Raw genomic sequence first — 26,012 nt, forward strand, 5'->3', positions numbered from 1 at the left:
CAGTTTCTCAGCCTAAAGAAACTGCCCTAGGTGGAGGAAGATGGAGGCTTGGAAATTTAAATTTGAGAGGCAAGGTCAACTGACAGGGCAAGCAGGAATAAAGCCAAGTGTCCTAATAGGGCAAAGAGAAATTAAGTATAGCTGTCACCTGCAAGTCTGGGATTAATTCATGAAACATAGTGCACATTCAATCCAAAAAAGTTTTATTCAACAACCACTATAGGAAAGGAAATATAGGAAGAATTAAAAATGGATAGGATCTCATTCACAATTGATTTGATATCCTAGTGGAAATACACTTGAAAAACTTTAATAACAGATGAAGTCTAGTGTTACTTTACAAACGATCAGAGGAATATAGAAACATGTAGGATGAAATTATTGAATCTGGTCAGCAAGAGTTTCATAGAGCAGGTGGCATCTGAGCTAGATTAAAAATAAGGATTATATGTCACTAGATCTTAGAAGAAAATGAATATAATTAGATCTCATTCACTCAATCAAGAATGATGGAAGGATTTTATCAAGGGGGCAGTATGATCAGATTGGTGTTTGGGTGCCTAGTCATTGGATGAATCTTCAGAGTTCCAAAAAGAGACAGAGAAGGAATGGTGGAGAAATGAAACAGTTTCATTTAGAGATAATGTGAGAGTGAGAACACAGAAAAATTTTATTAGGAAGTGATAAGGCAATGGGGATGGGGATAGGCAATCTTCTGTGGATGTGTCCTGAGATAAGGAAAGATAACAGAAGACTTAGGTAATAGAAAAAGAAGGAGCTTCACTCGGGAATGTCATCTGAAGAGTCAGTAAGCCTCTTTGCATCTTAGATTCCTTATCTCTCCATTATAGCTTTGGAATATTTTTAAGGAAGAGTTTGAGGAAATAGAATGGAAAAAAGGAACATTTAAAAAAAAAGTACAGATTGGAGGGGTGAAGGGAGGACTATTTATTCAGCTGAAGAGATTGATAGGAATCAGATGAGGCACTGAGGAGCCCTCATAACCTCTCCCGTTAAGGGCAGTTTAGTCAGTGGCCAATGGTCTCCAGTCAGTGTAAGAGAGCCTGACTGACCTCAGGCAGTGTATGTTATGAGCATGTTCAGAGCTCATGGACTTAGGGCCAGACCCATTTTTACCACTTAATAGCTTTATGACCTTAGGTCTGTCTGCACCTTAAAATTTTTCATCAGTAGAATAAAGGGATCAACTGGGTAAGTGGTTTTTAAATGGTGTTCTAATGACAACTAGGGATTTGGGAGAAATATTTTCAAGGGCTAGTGCACTGCAGAGGGACAGTAAATAACCAGAGAGAATTTACCCCCCACTTTTTTTTTCAACTTCATTCAGAGCTAAGCCTTTATCTCTCTTATATTAGGACTTCTATGTAAGATTATATTAGGACAAAGATTCTGACCCAAATTCACACACATATATGTGCAAATGGTATTAAACACACATAGTGGAAAACTATTTGCTTCTATAAGTTCTTCTATCCCTTCCAAAGTGTATTGTGCTCCTGTGATTCCAAAATGTTATACCCGAGTTCTTAGAATATGGTAATGCCATGTTCTGAGTAAAAGATTTTTAGTTGTGGGAGAGATTTAAGAGGACAAATTGATTTGGGACTATTTATAGCTGAGGGGTTGATAAGACATCCTTGTGTTTCTGGTGACCAATTAAAAAATCAAGTTTGGTGACCAGGAGAAAGGTCATGAGTAAAACATGATTTCACAAGCAGTTGCATTAATTAGAAGTAGATGATCTTACCCAAGGAGAGATTATAAAGCAAAGATAAAAGATATCCAAGGAAATGTGGGAAAAAAGCAAAAACCATGAAGAAAATGAGAAAAAGAGTGGTCAATGGAAATCAAGGGAAAAGAGCTCCTCAATTTGTGTGGAACAAGGGAATATCCAGGGGAAAACGTATGTATTTGCAGCATCTTTAGGGCATTTAATACCTCTTCATCATCATGAAGAGGCTTGTGAAAGATTACATTTGTCCCAGATACTTTAATAATGATGCATGGATTTTGATAATGGAAGCAACTCTTATTTTCCTTCAAGTGAAAGGATTGTGGATTGAGGGAGGGAGAGAGGAAGGGTGGAATGGCGGGGGAGAGAGAGAGAGAGATTTATAGAAAGTAACTTTTACAGTAATTCTCTTTGCAATAAGATAATTTAAAGGAGTGATAAGGAATATTTGAAATGGTTTTAGTTGGCCTTATTAGTAAGTTATAAGTTGTTTTGAGAAGCATGAATTGTATCAGTGTTTTTGCTATTTATTTTTTTGGGAGGACATAAATGCAAAGATTTGCTGCATTTAATTAATTTCCTATTTTCTATAATAGTTCAATAAACATTAATCATGTTTGTAATTAGAATTTTCTCACATAAAATTGAATATCTGTAATTATGGAAATAACATTGGATTCATAGTTTTCTTCCAATTATTCATCTTAAAATGCCCTTCTTTCCCCCAAAAGTCAAAACAAAGTTTCTACCTTACAGGTTATAGTTTAACAGTAGTCAACTAGCTATTGTATAATTACTATTCTATGTGTTGAGTATTTTCTTCATTTGGCAAAGTTAAACACTTTTTGAAATTCCTGGATTACATTAAGATAAGAACAGGTCAATGAGAAATACGAAAGAATACCCAACTTACGTGTCCTATACTCTTCATCCTTTTAAAATGCAAGCAATGGGGACATTGGAACTATTTGAATTTTAAATTACTAAATATAAGTTTCTCTAATCTAATGAGGACTGAACACCATTAGTTTCATAATTTGCATTTAAAACTATAACTATCAATAATTTACTACAGTTAAAGAAAATCTTATGACAATATAGTCATTAACTGATGAACAATAAATGTCTCCATCAAATTTTTATTTAAGGGTGGAATATAAATTAGGATATATTATTTAAAGCTATACTACCAAAACTCACTCTGGATCTTTTGCTTATAGGAGAAGAGAATTGTGGGAAGTAACATTATATGTACTATTTATGTAATTATGGTCACACTTCAGAATTTTATGTTTGTAGATGACACTACCAATTTACCATTATCAACTGAGGAACAGAGAAATGAATAGAAATAGCCATGGAGACTAGATCCATAGACTTAATAGTTCGCTCACAATTTTGCTCTTGTGGAACAAAAGCTCTAGAATCCTAGATCTTTTGGCATCAGCTAGAACAATTATTTTAGTGATTTAATTTTGTTTGTAGTATGTGGGTTTTGTTTTACAGTTTAGAATGTTTTACATCAAAGCTATTTCTTTCAAGAGCTCCAAAATAGAAATTAGAATTACCATTAATGCAAAGAACTTTCCCTAAAGAATATGCTTACAAATAAATATATTTTGTTAGTAAAAGGACCTCATTAATTTTCATAGTCTTAATTTCTCATCCTTCATTGTGGCATATCAGTGAAGTTAGGAAAGAGATTAAATAAATTTAGAAAATCATTACAACTTGAATTTTGGTGATGTAATTTTGGGATATTTATGAATTATGAATATCTTTTTAAAATAAAAGATTATTGGGGCAGGTCCCCAGACACCTACTTTGTAAATCATTTTTAAAATATTTCTAAATGTTGATTTACTGGCATAGTTTTTAAATATTGAGGACACTTCTCGATTACCTAATACCTTTCATTTTATAGAGAGGGAAATGGGCCCCAAAAGTACTTGCTTATTTCCTAGAGGCACATTCTGATTTAAGCTTACAATCTCAGATTCAAAATCCAGTATAAGAGCTTGCAGCATGCTGTACAATGTTATATATCATAAATGGATATTTCTCAGTGATTCTGAATTCAGTTATACTCTTTGACAAGGGTTTTGCATGAAAGAATCATTAAAGGCAGGTCTTAAAATATTCCAGAGGGATTCAGGTAACATTCTAGTTGGATCATGTGACCATGCCCTCTGTGGATGACAGAACACAACATTCTCCCCTACTCTGAGAACACCACTCCAAAGAGTGTTAGGATGTTAGGTCCCATTTACCAGTCTTATATTTCAGGCACAAAAGCGGAGTGAGGCCTTACCCTATTCCAACCAAGGCACATAGCTTGAAGAGTACTCATTTCACCAAAGAAACCACTTTCAATGTTATGCTAGGTTAAAAATCCTCTCATGCTGCTCAACATAATTATACTTATCCTATCTTCCTGAGAAGGGTGGACCCAGGGGTTGGGTCTTTAAAATACTACTTAACCACATCTGGGGTCTGAGTGGCATAGTTTAAATATTAATGGTAACCCTAGGATATACATTAAAACTTACAGCACACAAACATAGATCACATTGTTTATGGTGAAGTATTTATTTTTAATTTTATTACAGCATAACAAAATCACAGAGAAATGCATGAATGTCAGCATGCAGCCTCAAAAGTGACAACACGTTATCTAACCACACAAAATTTAAGAAACAAAGCTTTACCGTACGCTGAAGATTCAAAGTAAATTATAGAGCACATAACATTGAATAGCTACTTACAAAAAAAAAAAAAAAACACAATAATCTAAGATGTTTGGAGTGCTCTTTATATTCCAGTTGCTGGGCTAAACACTTTTTTTTTTTTTTTAAGATTTTATTTATTTGAGAGAGAGAGAGAGCACAAGCAGGGGCAGGGGCAGAGGGAGAGGGACAAGCAGACTCCCTCCTGAGTGGGGAGCTCCATGCAGGGCTTGATCTGGGGATCCTCTCTGGGCTCGACGCCAGGACCCTGAGATCATAACCTGAGACAAAGTCAGACGCTTAACCGACTGAGCCACCAGGCGCCCCTGGGCCAAACACGTTAAAATGAGAACTTCACTGAATCCTCAGAACACCATTTGAAGTAGGTACTACTGTGAATATACTCATTTTGCAGATGAGAAACTTGAGCTTTAGAAAGCATAAGTAACTGTAGTAGGCCTCAGAGTTTCTAAGAAGTGCAGTAAGGTGTTGAACAGAGGTCATTTCTGGCTGTAGAACCCAGGTCCTTTATAGAAAACACACAGCCTCTCAATGGAATGAAGCATGCATAATGAGATTTCAGGCTCCTGAGATAAAGTGCGAGAAAGGTATTTTTGATGAGTGAATTCATCTCACAATTCTCAAATCATATTGTGTCTGCCTTTCAAATACATCTTTGACTAAGAAATTAGGGCCTAAGAAGACCTGTTGGGTGAAAGTCAGCCTAAGCAGCAGCTTAGGATCAGGACTGAAAGCATTAGAAAAAGGGGACGTGACAGTATTTGTAGGGACACCACAGAACTAAGGACACTGGGCTGCCCTCAAGTGCCTAACAGGCAAATACGTCAGAACTTCCCAAATTTTAGAGATGTTCTCTGAGTGATGACTAGATTAAAAAGATGTGAAATGTGAAGCATATCATTGCACTTTATTTTTTTTAATTTTATTTTATTATGTTATGTTAATCACCATACATTACATCATTAGTTTTTGATGTAGTGTTCCATGATTCATTGTTTGCGTAAAACACCCTGTGCTCCATGCAGAAAGTGCCATCTTTAATATCCATCACCAGGCTAACCCATCCCCCCACCCCCCTCCCCTCTAGAACCCTCAGTTTGTTTCTCAGAGTCCATAGTCACTCATGGCTCATCTCCCCCTCCGATTTCCCTCCCTTCATTTTTCCCTTCCTGCTATCTTCTTTATTTTTTTAACATTGCACTTTAAAGAAAGGTGCTATGTACAACATGAAATATACTGGTAATTTAAATACGTGAAGTAGAAATAATAAAATGACAGGCAGTTCAAATGTCTGCATCTAAAATGCATTTAGTATGAATTACAGTCCACTATAAAGGAAACATAAGTCCACTTTCACCAAGTCTGTCTAAATAATACTTGTAAACAAAATATATTTAGTTGACATTTAAGCAGAAATATCCTTGCTTGGGAATAAAATGCAATGTAAAACCATATTAATAAAATGCTACTAAACTCTATTCACACTCACATATTCATTCAGAATGAATTATGTATCATTCCAATCAATGGCATTATATGAGTTTTTATGTGTTTTTAAAATTAGGCTCATATTTTTATTGTATCATTCTATACTTCTACAGACTGGCAGAAGGGACCATAAAACGCAATCATGCATTGGTAGAGTATCTGTTAATAAAGTATTCATGTGTTATAAAAAAAACCCTCTTCCTATTTTTTAATTGACCAGTTACCTACTAACAGATCTGTTAATTAAACCTCATTTGCCCTAAAGAACATGTGGCCTTGATCTGTTGATGGAACATTGTGTTCACTGATTGTTTCATTTTGCTCTTGACAAAGCGTGAAAGAGCCAGCTTCATTTTATGTCAAAATGTTTATTAAAATGGCAGTAGTGTCTATTTCCACAGGATAAGGCATATTCAGTGATACACAATCAGTGGTGTAATTAGGGAATTTGTAAACCACAGGCATTGTCCAGAGTGATCATTTATAAGGGGCCTAACAATGTCACATGGATTCTACAAGTAGACAAATGGCCTTTTTATTATAGAAGCAAATTGATTTTTCTAGCCATTCTGCATTGAAGAGTTTACCACTGTGAGCAACAGTTGCTCTAGAAAGTAAAATAAATTGTGGATTGCTTTAAAGCATCTTTCTTTTGCTATGCTTTCATAAAATGCATTTGATATATAATTTATAGCTTATCATCCTTTTAATTTAGAATTCCTTCATCCACAGGAAAGCAATCACATAATTAACATGATCAGACAGCTCCTTTTTACTTACCAGTCCGTGGTTTTCATGGCAACACCCTGACCTTTGTGAAAATGGACAGCACTGACATTTTGTCATCCTCATAAGGGAGGAATAGATGTATTTCGGAATGTCTAAACCTCTTTACTTCATAGAAGCAGATTGAGAGCTGGGATATCTGTATTATGTGCCATTTTAGGATAATATCCAAACACACAGATCAAATTATTGTGTCTGATGAAAGAAATTTGCGACCTTCTTTCCTTGGATGTCAGTGGGGGAGACCTCTATTCAGATTTTTTAAAGTTCATTCCTGTCCTTTCTAAAATGCTATCTTCTTCAAATACTATTCGCATCTGAAATGAATATATATCCAATGGTCTTGATCTTTTCCAGGAAAAGAACAAAAGAAATGCATATGTATATATATCTCCCAAACAACTGACAATGGCAATGTAAGGTTTATTTATACATATGTGTGTATGTATATGTATATATATACATATATATAATATAATATAATAAACATAACAGAATATTTCTTTGGCCCTGGATGTACCCATGTTCAATACTTGAGATGTCATGGGTATAAATAAAGCAAGACCTTTGCCTTCAATATAGAAATATATGTATAACAATAAAATACAGTCATTGATATCTCACCAATAAAAGGCAATGATAAAAAAACATAATAATTAACATATATTGAGTATTTACTATATGCTAGACCTTGTGCTCAGTATTTTATGTATACTATACTGTTTACTCTTAAAAAATGTAAAGTTGCTATTATTATGCTTACTTGATTTAGAGTAAACTGAGAGACATAGGTTAGAGAGCTTTCCAAAGGTCATGCACCTACTAGGTGGCAGAGCTAGGATCTGAATTTAGGCTGTACACCTGAACCTTGCTCTTTACAAGTGTATTTCACAATTCAAAGTACTTCACAGTTCAGGGGATACTCTAATGTGCATTATACCATTGTATCCTAAATTATCATTAAAATCTTTTCATCAGCCTTGTATGCAGATTAAGAGAACAGATTAAGATGACCCAAAATTGCACAGCTGGAAAGTGAGCTGGGTTTAGCCCCAGTAAGATTTCTAATCTTGTACACTTAGAACTCTTTCAAACTCTCCATGTCCACTAAAAGGGGGCTTCTGATTTCAAAATAATTATGAGCAATTACCAGTTACAAAGAATCCTCCCTATTTATCTGTTTCCATAATGCATAGTGCACTTTTTGAAGGTAGTGAACGGCCTAATTTATCTCTCTTGCCCTTAGTCTTAAGGATATTTATCTACTGAAGGGGCTCTAAAAGGTGTGTTAAAATGAACTGGTGTTAGTTCTAAAATAACACATAAGTTTTCAGACATGCAGTGCTGCTTTTGTTATTCCCAGGATGTTTGCTATTGATTTAAGGGATAGTGCACACATATAAATGTATTTGGATAAACCATTTTAAGAGCAAGTAGGCAAGGACACAAATATGTTACAGAATATAAGAATTACAGGAAATTGATGATCTCTGAGTTAATTTTATAGCACTCTCTCCTGCTTGTTATTTTTAGGTTCTATAACAAATGTTTAGAATGCAGTATTCAACTTCTAAAGTTGAAATTCTTAATCGATTGCTTATACCCAAATAACTGTTGTTTTCCAGCTTTACTCTGCATTATTTAAAAAAACACCTACCAAAAATGAAAGGGAATTTGAATAATAGAAAGTTGAGTTGAAGAATTAGTCCCCTACTTCCCAGAAACGGTTATAGATCATCTCTTCATCACATAACCTAGTCATATTTTAGTAAAGATCTTAGTACTTTATTTGATGTTTTAACTCTTATAATACCTCCTTTCTTATTACAGAAAAAAAGTAAGTGCTTCTTTTGCAGTCCGTATTTCTTCCAACATTCTCAGGCTAGTCCAGACTCCTACCTTGCTAAAATTTTAGCATAATTTGAGTGACTAGCAAGGAGAACTATCTTGCTCCTGTTTTTTCTTAATTTAGTTTTTTTTAAAGGTTTTCTACATGAGAGACTTTATATACTTAATCAGTGGCCAGTTATTTCTATATTTCAGTGCTTGAGAAACACATACAGTAAGTCAGGGAAGGGAAATTAAAAACAGAAAAAAAAGGTATCCTTTCATGTCTTTCTCCAAAGAGGTAAGTAGAAAATTCTCTTCTTGATATAGACTTATCTTAATGATTCTAGAAGATATTTTCTTCGAAGCTCAAGTCGGAAAAGCAAATTACACGAAGATCCTAACAATGCCAGATACTTGAATACTGCATTTAACCAAATGCTACATAAGCAGCCCTTTGCTTCAGTTCCCATTCACTTATGTATTTCTGAGGCAGCAAGAATGGAACCTGTGTTTCTTTGCAACTGGCCTTGTAGCTTATGTAGCAGGGAAAATATGAATGCCACTTAGAGAATGATTTTCTATTTTGTTCTTTCATCTTACACTTTGTGTTCTATTGAATCCCTCAGAGACTATTCTTGTGCCATAGCAGCACCTGCTGGGAGAGGGAAGTTGGAACAGCCACACTGTTGCCTGCCAGAGTTGTTTTCCTGATTGAAAGGCACTGCGTGTCCCCCATCTCCCAATACTAAACCCTCCAGAGTTGCTACCTTCCAAGATCCTGCCTCTCCCCATATGTTTCAAATAACTAACAAAGCCGTTGTAATAAGATTTTTTACAAGTCTTTCAAAAATAAGCAGTGTATTTGTGTGTCTGGATGCATGTACATTCCCCCATAGAATTTCCAAATGCAAATGCTGCAGTATTTCAATCCCAAGCTGGTTTTTAATATGTGCTTTCTTCCTGTTTTATTGCCAGATTTGTGAAATAATTGTCAATTCTCTTTTATTTCCATCTCCTGACTTATTATAGGTGAGTCAGGAAAAGAAAAAATTGTGTGTTAGTGCAAAACTAAAAAAAAAGGGCAGTTTTTATTTACAGTGTGATAGAACTATTTATGCATATTCATATCATGGACAAAAACAGTAGGCTCACCATCTGGTGTAAGGAAATGTTTAAAAATAAGTGCCTGTTTCATATATCATTTACCCACAAGACTATAAGTAATACAAGTCTTAGAATATGGGTCCCCGTGGACATTCTGTTGTATAGAGCCAAATAGCCTCTTCTTTACTGCTAATAGAGGAAAGCCATAGATAGTATGGATAAATTCCACAATACTACTAAATGCTTCTGATATTTTACTCCCTATATCATTACTGTGACCAAATTAAAATCTAGTAGAATTGCTAACTTTAAAGAAACCAATTGGTTTTTTTGTGGCTTTTCTAATTAAAAAATAGAGTTCGTGTGTGAAAAAAATGATCTTGAAATTCATATACTTTATAATTAAGCCTTGGATAATCAAGAGGTGATTCTTCATCAATGGTTTTCTCGCTTTGTTTTCTTAAATTCTTCCCATTTCTGAATTAGTGCTCCATCCATCAATCAAGAATTTATCAAGCACCTCTGAAATACTTTAAAATGTCACATGGTATGGCAGGTACCAAGGAAGTAGATAAAACGTGGTGCTGACCTCAGGACATTTGAGCTACATTTGTAAGGGAGAGGGCATTTTGTCCTGGCATCTGTAGGGTAAATTAGATATGCTGTGATCAGAGACGTGGAGAATAATCAAAAGATACAGAATTCAAGAAGACTTAAGGACACTGGAAAGTTAAATTGGGCCTTAAAACAATGGGGAATGATTGGAAGGGTATTATGAGAGTAATTTCTGGAGAGAAGGAGGAAGGAAGGGAATGAGCCAAAAATGTTAGGAGAACCCAAAGACCTGCCTAAATCCAATAGAGAACTTTTCACAGAAACACTGTAGCTTAATAAAGTTTGGCAGGTAAGAAGGAAAACAAGCAATGGGATTTAGACCTCTATCCTAGAACACAAAAACTACTGAAGATACCTGAATGGTGGAATGACAGGATTTTACTAAAGATGAATGCAGAAAGGGGAAGAACTTTTTAGGAGGGGAGACATTAATCAATTACATTTTAGTAATTCATTTGTAAGAGGAAAAATAATCCAGAAGGAAGCATTCAGTATATTTATATTACATTACATATTAACCTCTGGCTCAGAGAAGTTTGGCATGTTTTAAAACAACTATGAAAACATTCTATGTGCTACATATCACATAATTCACCATATTATCTATCTCTGTGATTTTACAAAATAGGAATTGTTTCCAATAAGTACCCATTTGGGGATTCCTATTCCTTTCATGAGAAATGAGCTATAGAGTGTTGCTGTCTTTCATCAAACATTTTATGTTACCGTCATGGTCCCTAAAAGGAAGCAAATATTGGCAGGTTCATTCATAAGTGAGAAATCTTTAGCATGCTGGATTTCTTTTGTCACCTGGAAAATCTTTTAAGCACACCTTACTAAATATCTTAATTGACACATATTAGTCAAGAAGATGGGTCAAGCTTATTAGTTTTAAAAGTGTTTTGCTGGCTTGGATTGGAATTATTTTTAAGTCGAAGGAAATTCTCGAATTTCCCTTAGTCATATGAATATTCCCCAGTGGCCACAGAACATCACATTCTTATGTTTCATGTCTCAAGGCAGTATTCCCACTCTTACTTGTGTGTTAGTATCTGCTGTGAGGTTTAGATTAGATTAGAATATTTCCAAAAATAGTGTATGGAGGTTTTAAAATATGGATTAGAGTAATGATATTATTCTCACTTATATTGCATATACTTTTTTTGAATGGAAGAAAAATGAGTAGTTACAGTAAGCATGCTGACAAATTCACTTAACTAATGTCTTTTCCTTATCCATAATCCATTATGAGAAATCAATAGTCAGTAACTGTTGCAATTGCAAACTATTTCGTTCTTTACATCCATGTAATATTATTTTGTGATTTTTCAAAACTTCGAAATTTGAGTATATCCTTGCGCCTGTCTCATGCTTACAAAGCTAATCTGTAATGAGTTAGCAAAAAAGAGATTGAGGACTGTTGATGTGGACACTGAGAAAGCTCTCGAGTGTCATAGAATATCTTTTCTTTAAAAATATGTGGTCTGAAATAAGGATGTTACCAACCTAGGAGTCACAAGGATCACCAAGTATGAAACTCACATCCAGTCTGTAAGTTTTTAAAATTTACATGTTGTTTTTGAAGATTATCAAAAAAAAATAGATTTGGTTCATTTAAATTAGTTATATCTACAAATTCAGTATTTACTTGAGTCTTACTTTTTTACATTTCTTTATATACATCTGGTCAGCTTGAGAATTCCTGGATTCTGACCTCTAGGGGTCATTTTTATAAACACACTTTTTTTTGAAGTCTTATTTATGTTTTAAATAGAGATACACATTTTAATTTAAAACATACATAGGTGTTATAAACTGTTTCTCCCTAAAATTCAAGTATAATTAAATTAATGCCATACTTAGTTTAGGATCCTTAAAAATGGGAGTCTGGTTGTCCTTCTGGAGAAAATTCTTATTACTTACTTTATTATAATTTTTATGTTAAAAGAAATATATCGTTTGTTTCAATATCTACTATTAAAGTCCACTATAAATAGTTACGTGTTTCAAGCCAGTAAGTCCATAATAAGCATATTGTGATGTCTTTGTTTTAGACAGCATATTTTCTCATACAGTTCAGATGAACTAACTTTCCCCTGCATTCTTTTGAGTGAGGAAAATAGACCAGTCATTTTCTGAGTAATGACTAAAGATTAAATTTCCTCAGCTTCCTTCCCAATGAAGAAAAAAAAATTTGAATTTTCTGTATTTGTTTTGTTTCACAGTCTGTGATACAATGGAAATGTTGACAGAAAACCAGTTTAAATTACTTGTCTATGTATTTATGTTTGGAGTGAGAAACTTTGGTGTCATATCATGCTCTTCAAGTTTCTCTGATTATAGCATCTTCTACAGTAGCATTTAAGAAAAATCAAAATCGGGGCATGTATAATCTATATGTCATAAAATGTACCTTTGTGTTTTCACCAGGAGGAAATTTTTTCTACTGAGTACACTATGGATAAATGTGGATCTCACAAGGTGCAGACATTTCAAAATTTTCTACTTAGTTTGATGCTTTCACTGGAGACAATATTTCAAGAAAAAATAATTTAATTGATTTAAAAAAAGGATGTAAAAACATCATGACAAATGATAAATGGCATGTCCTCAAGCTAGTTCTTTCTTTTTTTTTCCCTTTAATTTACAGCTTATCTATTCGGGTTTTTTTTTTTTTTTGAAGGGCTTACAAATCATATCTTCTTTTTTATTTTTTTATTATGTTCAGTTATATCTATTTGGATTTTTAAATGAAAGGCGAAAGAAAAGAAAAACTGGAAGAGTCCCTGTTTGACTCAACTTTCTCATACACCCACACACATCTCAAGATATACCGCATCCGAAATCTATACTAACAACATATTTTGCAGAAGATTCTGCTACTTCTATGGGCTACTAATTATTGAAGGACTACATTTCACTATTTACTGCTTTGGTTTTAAAATCTTTACGATTTATGTCTCTTATATTTATTTCTATTATATACACAGCTTTTTACCTCACCTTCTTACTCTTTTCACCCTCTCTCCCTCCCTTCCTTCTTCAATTATTTCCTGACTTCCTTGTTCGTGCCAAGCAGGAAAGCAGGGCACTTTAGAGGTAGAGTGACTCTGCACTCTGAGGGAGAAGGCACTCTGTGCCTTCAAGGAGCTGTCTGGTCAGGGATATAGATGTGGGAGAAAAGAGAGGGCAAAGCCAAAAGTACAAGTCAGACAAGTACAGGGTGTAATACTTGGCCAGGAAGAGTGAGCAACAAACCCAGTCTAGGGGGTAGGCAGTTATCACAAAAGTGGTAGTATTTGAATTGAATCTCAGCACATGAGGCAGGCAGGAGCTCCTAGAAGTCAGCAAGGGCCAGATATGTTGGACATAGGAAAGAAGCACTTGTTCGAGAGCACAGAGATTCAGTGAAACTGCAAGAGAATGAATGTTCTGGGAGTGAGCATTTCTCAGACTGTGTCATCCAGGTTACCATGTGCAGATGATACATTTGTGTTATTAAAAAGTGGAGTTTTTATCAGATGAGCTTTGGAAAATAGATTGCATTACCATTTTAGGTTTCTCCAGGCTTCTTGGAACCTGTAACATGCTCATATGCATTGCACATGTGGTAGAAGAGTGAAAGAGAAAGGGAAATACACGAAGAAAGTAAAATTCATCAATAATCCCACACTCTGAGAGAACCACTGTTAGTGTTTTCGTATAGTTTCTTCTGGGTTTTCCTTTCCTCTATATTTTTCCCATATATGCCTCTTGCTCTTCCCTGAATCGGTGCACAATTGCCTCCCTGTCTTCATTTGTACATTCAATGTAACATGTTTTACTGAGTTCCTATCACATGTGAAATAGAGTGCTGGATACTAACAATATAAAGTATATGTTTTCTTCCCTTAAACTCCTTGCTAACATTCATCATCATATGTCTTTTTTTATATGAAAACTTGAGCCTACTGTTCGGATTGCTCAGTAACATCTTGTACTCACTTAATCATAGTGGTTATAGCTATTCATACTATTCACTAAGTGCTTTTCTTAACAATATGAGCATCTTTATCAATAGATGTAAGTCTATAACATCATCATCTAAAAGGCTGCATATTTTATCGTGTGACTGTACCATGATTTATTTAATGGATCTGTCAGGCTGTTTTCAGGGTTTTTTTTTTTTAATTAAAACAGTATTATGATGAGCACTCTCGATGAGGACTGTAGTTTTCATAGTGACATGAACAAAACTGTATTTAAGATGATAAAGCAGCTGACAGGGTAGCAGGAAGGCTGGAATAATTAGACTGATGACAGAGACTACTTATTAGTGTCGCAAGAAGAGAAAATGATGAATTCTACTAAGCAATCTACCGATAGCCATGAAAAGAAATAGGCAGTTATGAGAGACATTTTAATGAGGAACCAATGCAGCTGATTGGAAGTGGTGGGCAAGAGGAGATGGTAAAACAAAGAAAACTCTATGGCTTTCAGTTAGCAGATGAGGTGTGTTGATAATTAACTACCAAACTAAGTCAAGAAAAAATAGCACTTAGATTTGGGAATTTGAAAGATTAGAATTAAGCTGCAATCATAGACTGAAAGAGCCTCGGGATAGTTAGAATTTGTATTACCAACATATAGGAGAGAGAAATCCATGAGAAAAAAAAAAAATGAGAGCTCCTAACAGGGAAATTTATAGTAATATTTAAGAGAGTTGCCTGCAGAATTCTAGAGAATGAAAAATTTAATGTGGAGAGAGAGGGAGAAACTACCAAAACTTTGAGAAGTTATAAGGTCTTCTTCACCAAGAGAGATGCAAAGTAAGATTAACTCTGATTCCAAGATTTTAAAAGCCTCATGGAAGAGATGGTAAATAAACTATATTTTAGTTGGGCTTTGCTGTTTAGCAAAAACTGGGCTGATTTATTTTAAAAATCTATTTTTATTTTAATCTAGATTAAAACTGAGGCTTACATTTCTGTAATTTTGATTATGTAGGGAGGAAAGTTTACCTAAATAAATAACACAAATAAACGTATAAAGGGAATTGTTGGAACTACGTAGCATGATTAAACTCAAAAAATTTATTTAGCTAGTCCACCATCTTTTTTTTTTTATTAGAATTGCCTAAAGTATTGAGGTCTTTGAATAGTCATCTTATTAAGTCAGGAAATAAACACTTTCATTTAGCACCATGTCTGTCCTTCACGTTCTACTATTTGTTTTTATAGTCAAAACATTAATAGCCTTGGACCTCATAAAGTACAAATTCTTAGTTTCAAAAATGAAGAAATTAAAGCTCGGAGGGACTAAGGTTGGCCTCAAGGTCATGTGGCTTGTTTTTGGAAGAGATGAGGAAGAAAGATTTCAAATAATAACATTCCATTAAATAAACAATCTTTTAATTTATCATTTATTTTCATTTCTTTCACAAAGATTTATCTGAATTTGGATATATATTTGGGCTGGGGTATTTTATAAGCAATTTTGACATACATATGAAATATTCTAATATAGATAGAAAGGTAAATACCTTTATTTATCTGATTTAAAGATAAATAAAGATACATAAGATATAAAATAGATCAGATAATTTGCAAAGAATGTGTCATTTACCCCTTCACATTTCTACCTTGGCTCTTTTTTATTGTCCCTAATAGAGTGACCAAGAAATAGGCAGGGAAGATTGGTCCAATTTGTCCCTGGGAGCACAGCAGTAATGATCAGGAGGAGGGAGGTCCAGTGCTAACTCAAGTTATTCATTCCAGACACCACAGTTTACTGGAGATTGCTGCAGGGAGCATGTCGCAATATTGGCCACCTGCTATAAATTAGCCTCAATTTGAATTTTGTTCAAATCAAAGCATTTGTCCTCTCTTATTCTCAGTGTTCTCATTTGTTAAATTTTAATATTAAATATTTGATCCTTAGGATTATCAAGGGAATGAAAATGTAAAACCTCTAATTATGCCTGGCACATAGTAGGGGCATAATTTATGTTAAATGCAGAAGTTACTGCTGTCATTCTTTATGCTTTCTCATGGAGGGTGAGTCAATATTACAGCTTCTTCCCCATCCCGCTGCTTAGAATTGTATCATTCCCTTGTGGTTCATTTCAAAAAGAACAAATTATTTAACTAAATCATTTACTTTTTTATATTTACAGAAGCTAATAATTTAATCAAATTAGTTATGTAGCTTTTTGAAATGTAACCATTTTAAAAGATATATTTTAATGTCAAATTCTGGAACGTATGTATCTACTTCAAGAAGGTGGTGGTTAGTGTTTCATAATTTCTAATTTCTAAGATGTATGCATTATTTAACTAGTTTTTTAAAATAAGAAGTAAATGAAGGAATTAAATGAAAAAAGAGACATGAAGATAATTAAATAGCAAGATAATCAACTCTCCTGTCATTTTGGACTTGAATTTATTTTTCTGTATGAGTAATAAGAGCAATAACATTTCAACATAAGTTGAAAAATAATTTAAAAATTATGTTTGCTTTTGTTCCAGGGCACTGGAACACAGTAATGCTAGGAGTAAAATTTTGCCTTTTATCCATATATGCAGTACTACCTCCAAGCGGAGCACCTGACATTTATCAGAAGAATAGAATTATTCAAGTATTTCTGGTTATTCTTATTCTGGCGTTCTAAGTTAGCCATACATACTTTTTTGATAGATGTTTTATTGCACAAATACAATGGATTTCATGTACATTTGTATAAAAAATAAAAGTCTTCAATGGGAACAGGTGATACCCTTTGTAATAAAACACTTCGGGTAGTACTTGCCTCTTAGTGGTTCATGCTTTTCACTAAACCCTAACATAAATATACTCCAGTTCAGTAAAGTAATTTCCATTGAAATGAACCTCTCATAAATATCTTCAGTAATTAGCTTTACCTGAAAAAATTACAATTCTTACATCGTTGAAATATGTTTTAGAAAGTTCACCTGGAATTAATTCTACAGAAATAGAGGCAAATTATGACAAACTATTTACAATGACCTCAAAATGTCTTAAAAGGAAATTACATGAAATCCAAATGTTAAAAAAAAATATTAAAAGTCCAAGGAGAAGAATATGGTGAGTGGATTCTCAGAGTGTGGCATTGTAAGTCAATTGTTCCATTCCATTTCCATTAAGGAGAAAACAAACCCTAATTTTAGCAGTTTGGCAAGTTTCTGTACCAGAGTCAAAACTTACGATTTTATATCAGAGGTTCTTCTTTTTCTTTTTCCTATTACTTGTGTATACCGTGCCAGCTAAGTTGATAATGTCTCTTATCCCTTTCTTTTAGCATCCTTGGGTAAGAGAAGACAGCATAGGAAACAAGACTGAAAAGCTGAATCCTACCTTCAGCAAGCAGGATCACTCTTCTGTGAAATGCAGATGTTAAAAACCCAGTTAATGGCTGATAATGACATGTCATTGAGTAGACTGTTCTTATGTTGACCATTCATGTTCCAATTTAATGCTTTATTTATTTTGCTAATGTTTGAAGACCTCATTTGTGAGAGCTGTAGGAAAACAATTCAGAATTCTTTTAAGTGAGAGTATGTGCCACTGACTCCCAGGGTCTCTATTATTTTTGTCATCTGAATTGTCACACTTCTTCAACAAGCAGAAATTGTTTCCTTATGATTTTCTGTGTTTGAATATGCTTTACCAGTTTATACTAACCTTGAAAAATTTTCTTTTTCCCATTTCAAGTTCCACCCAATCTGACTGTTCCACAGGAAAAATCACCTCTGGTCACCAGAGAAGGGGACACAATAGAACTGCAGTGTCAAGTAACTGGAAAACCTAAACCCATCATCCTCTGGTCTAGAGCGGATAAAGAAGTTGCAATGCCTGATGGCTCAATGCAAATGGAGAGTTATGACGGAACACTGAGGATTGTGAATGTATCGAGAGAAATGTCAGGAACGTACAGATGTCAGACCAGCCAGTACAATGGATTTAACGTGAAACCAAGAGAAGCTTTGGTGCAGCTCATTGTGCAGTGTAAGTAATATTTTTTTTTCCACGTGTTCCACTGGGGGACAAGGGAAGAAAGGATACGATTATTCTGCTAGTAAAATGACGTGGATTTTGGAATTGGATTAGGATAAAATGTTTCTAACCTTGTCACTAGCCAATTGAAACTAGCTTTCCCTAAATCTGCCTTTTGCTTGAGCTAATACTCATAGAAAACAACAGTATCAGTGTGTGTGTGTGTCTGTGATAATTATGATGGTATTACGTGGTTGGTTAATGCCGAAGAATCAACAAATCTAATGGTTAAAAACTGGCCGTGTGCACTGAGGCAAAGTAGAGATGGGAAATAATTGCTATTACCATACTCTCTTATTTTCACTGTTCTTGTTTCTACTTTAGGCATTTGCATGCCCTTTGCCCAAATTATCCACCTATTTCAAAGCATCCCTTTGCTTAAATTGTGGAGACCTAATCATTGAAAAGCTATGTTTGCATATCTGAAGTTGTAAGAGTAGATTACATAATTATCTAGTAATATTGAGATAATTCAAATATTAGGTACTGAATTTCTGTTTGCTTTTCTTAACAGAAAATAGTTTAACTGTGAGAGTTAAGTATGATCAATTATTTGTATTGAAATCACTGTTACAGTTCTGACCAAAAAAAAAAAAAATTGTAGACATTGTATACTTTGAATTTGCTTTTAGTGTTAAAAGAACTTAAATTTCTAAATGTAAAAAAAAAAAAGTTTAATTCTGTCCTTGACATTAGGTTATTAGAGGATGCCCTGGTAATTCGGATGGCGGGTGGTACAGATAGTGCCAAAAGAGAAGCAGCAGACTAAACACAATCTCTTCAAACTTCAGTAGTGCTGCTCTAAGTTTTAATTGATGTACAATTTGTTAAATACATGGTGGCAAAGTCTTTAAGAACATGAATGAATTAGATGAAACTATACACTTTGATAAGCAATGATGTTGTTTCCTTTCTATGGCTCTCTAACTCAGAAAGTGGAAAATAGAATTTAATCCAAAAATGTCTCTTTTTATATTAGATTTAAGGATGTTGGCAAATTGGATTAACTGACTTTAAATTTGAAAGAATAATTGAGATACGGAAGGATTATGTTTGGAACTGATACCAAGTTCATTTGTGACTGAGTTATGTGAGGGGGGGTGGAGAGGAACAAGGGTCTGGGCACTGCTTAACCATTCCCTGTCCTCATTCTTTAGAAACTCAGATTCTAGTTTGCTATTTGTCCTATATATATGCAAACTGATAATCTGTCAAATACCTTGGCTGATTTCCAATTGATTATGAGTTTGTTTGTTGTTTCCAAATAACACAGCTTTTAGCTAGCAAGTTTTATTCAGCAGTTTAGTATTGCTTTTTCCTCACTGGTCTTTGTACCCATGACAAGCTCATGGGTAGGAGGTTCATGTGAAAACAGGTTCCAGACAGAAAAAAGAGAAAAGAATTAAAAAAGAGAAACTTCTCCTCAATTCTCAAACAAAACAAAACAAAACTTTCCAGGACCATAGAGGAAACTGATACAGTTTGGAATACTTTGTTCTTGTTGGTAATCACAGAGTTTTGTGCTTCCTCTGGAATTAGGCACAAAGCTTTGGTGTTCCTAAAACTGTTAGGGCTACTAGTATCACTCTGCTCACACCTCTCTGGGGACGCTCTGATACAAATAAAAGTTAGGGAGCCCATTGATTCTAGGGAATTTTGAATTAAAGTTTTAAGAACCAGGATCTCCAACTCCATAGAATATGCAAACTTTCAGAATTCTTTTTTTTTTTTAAGATTTTATTTATTTATTTGAGAGAGAGAATGAGAAAGAGAGAGCACATGAGAGGGGGGAGGGTCAGAGGGAGAAGCAGACCCCCTGCTGAGCAGGGAGCGATGCGGGACTTGATCCCGGGACTCCAGGATCATGACCTGAGCCGAAGGCAGTCGCTTAAGCAACTGAGCCACCCAGGCGCCCAGCAAACTTTCAGAATTCTATAAGTGCGCAAATTTTTTTCTTTCTCTTTTTGCTTCTTAGTAAGTCCCATAGGAAACATTAAGTTCAGCACAAGATTTAAAAATTCAATCCTGTAATAGTGGATGAAAATAAATACTGACATGGTTGTCTCTAGTGTCACAGGATGTAATCAACTAAAAGACACCAATAGACATAGGTAAAGTCTAGTTCATTTAATGTAAATAAAAAGATCTGCATCCCAAGGTGACTTCACAGAGCAGGGAATATAATCTAACAGCACTTCCTCTCAGAGGCAAGCTTCCCTGGCCTATGAGGAAGCCAGCTGGGTTCCAGCAGCCTTGCCAGTTTCAGGTGAGGATGCCATTACATCTTTCGAGAAGCTCCCTTTGAGGTATTCCCGATTCTCATGAAGAATCCGATTATGTGTCTGAGCATTTGCCAGGTACAAATAACCAGTAACAACTCCAGATTATTCCTGAGTGAATCCAACGTTGATTTTCTAGGCACGTAATCCCTGCTAGCCAAGTCCAACCTGCATGCCTAACTAAGGCTTATTCCTGCAAAACTAATAATGCAGGAATTCTGATATTTTTAAAATGATAAGCATTCCAACTTTTATAGTGATTTCTTAAAAGCGTGAAAATAATGTGGGATTTGTGCTTAATTTGCAGTCATACTACATGTGAGAAGTATCCATATGAATATAAAATACTAGGTTATTTCATACATGTGTGCACACACATCTACATACATATATGTGCATCTGTTTATACTGTCTTCAGCAATTAGTTACATCACTGCAGCTACAAACTTTGCCTTAATATCTATTTTGTATTCTCAGCATAATATGTTTTGCATTAGAGCTATTCATTAACTCTGTTGAGTAAATGTAAGTCACGGTAACAAATGGAATAAGAATATATATATTGCATACTCCTTGCTTCTTACATGACTGGTCATTATTATTTAGGTTTCAGGAGTATCTGAGGACTTGTTGCACAGAATGTGAGACCTGAAAGTGTTCAAGTATATGAAGAAGATGTCAAATTATTCTAACACTTATGAAATACCTTTTTTAGGACTTGAACTCTATACTGTAGTTTATTATGATTTCCTTTCTTAAAATATTTATTAGATTGGCAAATTCTGGGACAGTCTGTTTTACACACACATGCACACATAATACACACATATTTATATATAATTTTATGATTTGAAATGTAAAAGAATGAAAAAAAGATCTTCATAGCAAATAAACAAACAAAAAACTGGTATCTCTAAGGCACATTTTTTTCCTTGTTTAGTTTTACTGTGCCCAGTTAAACAATAACCAGTCAAAAAGACTAAAGGAGCACAGAAGTAATTGTATGTAGGACTTTGATGAGATTGTACGTGCCTAAATATAAATAGCATATATGTCTCCATAGTCTATAAATAATGGAATACTCTATTTAGTTTAATGTTCTAAATTGCCTAATGAGATTTATTGTTACCTAATGCTGAATTAAAATTATAAAGCAATCATTTTATTAAAACGTATTGAATTATTTACTATCATCCTGTTAATTTGCTTCTTCTTGAAAAGTATAAAGAATGATTTAACAAGTGACAGAAGCCTCAAGGTATTTTACACCATTCTATGTCCTGTTAAGAGTAGCTAAATCATCAAAATGAAGTAGTTTAAATTATTAAGTTCTTGTGCATATTGCTCATTCCTGGAAAGCAAAAAGAATATATATAATTTTTATTATAATATTTTTAACTTCGACAATTGCCAGTTATCACAAATGATATGGGCCAGGACAGGTAGTTGCAACTATAATTCTAAAAGTTTGAAAAATAGTGACTTAATATTAATTTAAAATTTTTTAAAAATTGTTAGATGGGGCACCTGGGTGGCTCAGTTGGTTAAGCAACTGCCTTCGGCTCAGGTCATGATCCTGGAGTCCCGGGATCGAGTCCCGCATTGGGCTCCCTGCTCGGCGAGGAGCCTGCTTCTCCCTCTGACCCTCCCCCCTCTCATGTACTCTCTCTCATTCTCGCTCTCTCAAATGAATAAATAAATCTTTAAAAAAAAAATTGTTAGATGAAACTACAAAGTGCAATGTAAAGTTTTAATAACAGACCTTCAAATTTTCAGCCATTACTTAATTTCATCTCCATATTTTTGGAACTGTAATAATTCTTTTGTTAACTTTCCAGCTCATTTTTATTCAAAGCAGATTTATTCTATTACAATGGATTTTTTAAAAAAAAAATAGTTATATATGTCAATTGATCCATATCATTTAAAAATCATAGTATGTACAGAGCTTATTGAACAAAACTAGAACAATTTCCTAACAAAGTAACAGTAATAAAATAATAAAAATTAAATAATGTTTAACTTACTCAGAGTACTGATCATTTGAATATTGAATATTGATCAAATAAAAATGCCATTGGATGAATATATTCAAATATATATATTAAAAGAAGAAACTAAGATAGGCCTATTGTCTTCCTAAAGGAAATTATTGTTTTTCTTTTTTTTAAATTACACAAGATTTATTGGTGTATTTCTTATATTTGTATTATATAAGTATACTTTATGTACTATGAAATTAATTTCATAAACTAGAACATTTTATTTTAATAAAAGCTATCCTTTAAATGGTTTCATCTCAAAGCACTGGTAATATCTTTTAGTAAAATGAGTATATTTTAAAATACATTTTCTTGAAAATTAGTTGGAGAAGATATATGCTGCACTGAATGTCACTTTTATTATTAAAGCTTCATTATATATATGCACACTTGTTGTACCTACAATGCAGATTAATAGGAGAAAATCAAATGTAATTTCATATATACAGGGAATCCATATAGACATGGAAATTCCAGACAGTCGGGCAAAATAAGGTACCTATGTCATTCAGAATTAAGTGGGTAGGGGGCGCCTGGGTGGCTCAGTCGTAAGGCGTCTGCCTTCGGCTCAGGTCATGATCCCAGGGTCCTGGGATTGAGCCCCGCATCGGGCTCCCTGCTCAGCGGGAAGCCTGCTTCTCCCTCTCCCACTCCCCCTGCTTGTGTTCCCTCTCTCGCTGTGTCTCTCTCTGTCAAATAAATAAAATCTTTAAAAAAAAAGTGAGTAGGGATCTGGGACTTCAAAGAGAAGGAATGCAATCACAGGAAGATGAAAAAGAGTAAATGTTTGGTAAGCAAATGTTTGTTAGGTTACTGGGAAACAATAGGACATAGAGGACTTTGATCGTTTAAACAAGCCTTGCTAGGTTCTTCCCTGTCTATCCTAGCCTAGTTTATAGCATAATGTAGTTATCTATGGTGATAGCTCTCTTCCTGGAGCAGGTTCTCTATCTAAATTCCTTGTGGGGGAGATAAAGTGTTTTTCCTGAATCTGCTAGGTTTGGATTGTTTTTTAACTCAAAATAATCTTCATGCCAAAGTGGCCCATCTTGGGGTGGTCTGCCCTTGGCAGCTACAAGATCATGGACCTTATAAAGAAAAAGAAAGTTAAATACAGATCAGAATGTACTGGAACATCTATGCTTATTATTGTTAGACAACTTACTGAGTAATTTTCTGTAGTGTTGAGATATATAGAATGACTGTATTGAGTGACTATAACTACTTTTTGGATTTTTTTAAACAGCAAAATTGCTCTGAAAATAACAGTGTGACTAGAGATTAAAGCTAATACAACAGACAAAGTAACTACTGATAAAAAAAGAAACAGGGAGCAATTTGCCTTCACAGGGGAAGATATTAAAGGCTATCCAAAGGAATTTATAAGTGAATGGACAAGAATTTTAACTTATTAGCAGAACAACAAAAGGGCTTCCAGCTCAGTAACCTACTTACCCAGATGCATTTCCTATTTTCCATATTTATTCAGTCTATCCTTTCTCAGCCTTAAAGACAAGATAATTCGGTGGTGAGTCTTTAGCTAGGCTCCTACTCCTCCCTTCTTCTGTTCCCACCAATTCCTCAACTGCTTTTCACTCTTCAAGTCCTGGCTATGTCCCACCTCTTTAGAAAGTCTCTTGGTACTTGAGAAGGGCCCTCCTTGATAGTCTTTTGGACATGTGTTTAATCTGCTCAAGACAATTTAGAACTCAAGGTAAAACGTTGTTTTGAACATATACTTTAGATGATACACTGTTTTCAAAAGCATTGGTTATTATTTCATCATTGCCTTCCTCAAAACTCACTTGTCAAATTGATAGATTCTTGATTACTGACCCATTTCTAGGGTCTCTATACTTGGGAAAAGTTTAACACTAAAGCTCTACTTGGTAAGAAATTATTGACTCTTATTATTATCTTCTCACTGGAAAAATTTGTAATATACTCCACTAGAATGCAGGTTGGGAAAAGCTTTTAAGTTTACTAAGAATATAATATTTAAGCATTTATTTTTCATATTTCAACCTTAATGATTATTGAATAAAACTTGGCATTTATTATACAGTGTTCTTTTATTTGAATTAAATGGCTATGCTTTTTTTGTTGTTTGTAGCAGTTATTAGAAATATAAATCAACTGAATCTAAGGTAATGTTAATATTATGAAAACATTAATATTTATGCTATTTTCTCCCATCCTACCTTTCCCCTCCCTAAGGTAGTTAAGATCTCTTCTTTGGAAAGAAGAAACAATAGTTTTATAAGGTGGTGTACAATTTAAACTGTCGAATTTCTACTTCAAGTCAATATGTCCTATAAATATCTTACCTCATTTCCCAGTGGATTTAATGAGGAATTATAATGGAGCTGCCCTGAAAACGGATTTGTTTTAACATTTTATTTTTTTATTACTCCTGAATATTTGAAAATTGAACTTCCCAAGTGGGTATGTTATTCTGCAGAAAGCCTTTTTAGAATGAATTTACTTTAGCTGAACTGCTCCTGCCCTCCCAGGCAATCAGCTTGCTCCCTGTTTTCTCACTCTTCCAGAGAAGATAGCAGGGTAGATAACCATCTAAGGAAATTGTCAGAGAAAACTGAAACTCTCTCTTTCTAAATAGCTTCTCAGTGTAGAACACAGATGTGATGTCTTTATTGAGCAATGGAGTACAGATTATCTGGAAAGGAGATAGGTTTATCCAGTATATAAATCATGTAAAGAAACTAAATTCATGGTTTTTTTTTTCCTTGTTGCATCTCTGGTTCTCTCTTGATGTAGATACAAACATAGTTTAATATTTAGAAAAATTTATCCATTAAAAGTTTTGTATTCAGTGTCTATACAAAGAAGTGGGATGGGGACCAGCCAGTTTTAGTAGAATGATTAAAAGTAGTCCAAATTTAACCCAGCCAAATCTTGTGTTAATTGATATTGTCAGTTAAGTACTTAGGCCCACCCCTGTAGAAATAGATTCAAGTGAATGATTACAGCATTTCCATAACACTGAAAAGATATTTTTCCTTGAAAAATCTTTAGATCTGTGATTAAATTAAATGCATTTTGAATGAAGAAAATTTATGCTGTCTCTTTTCCCAGGAGCTTGTCCTCACCTCCTCCCTTTCTTACTTTATGGAAGTATATTATCTAAGAGAGGTGAACATAAACACATATATAAGCATATATGTGTGACCATAAAAATTCTGTGACTCTTTTATCTTTCTTAGTTAAAAGGGGATTTACTTCTCATCCAAAAATAAGTGTATTCTTCCCAAATATAGAATTTAGACATTTTCTAAATACCATGCTCTTCTCCCAT

At 34.2% G+C, this 26,012-nt stretch overlaps 1 protein-coding gene across 1 annotated transcript in view; it reads left to right on the plus strand.

The window, feature by feature from the left end:
- MDGA2 (MAM domain containing glycosylphosphatidylinositol anchor 2) overlaps positions 1-26,012 on the plus strand; it is a 764,225-nt gene that overhangs the window by 558,464 nt on the left and 179,749 nt on the right. The window contains exon 8 of the mRNA XM_081829766.1: positions 18,034-18,327. Within this exon, the coding sequence (XP_081685892.1) occupies positions 18,034-18,327 (294 nt within the window). The remainder of the gene's footprint in view (positions 1-18,033; positions 18,328-26,012) is intronic.

This window comes from Leptonychotes weddellii, chromosome 9, assembly GCF_054177405.1.
Source record: "Leptonychotes weddellii isolate Sample4059 chromosome 9, ASM5417740v2, whole genome shotgun sequence".
Lineage (NCBI taxonomy): Eukaryota > Metazoa > Chordata > Mammalia > Carnivora > Phocidae > Leptonychotes > Leptonychotes weddellii.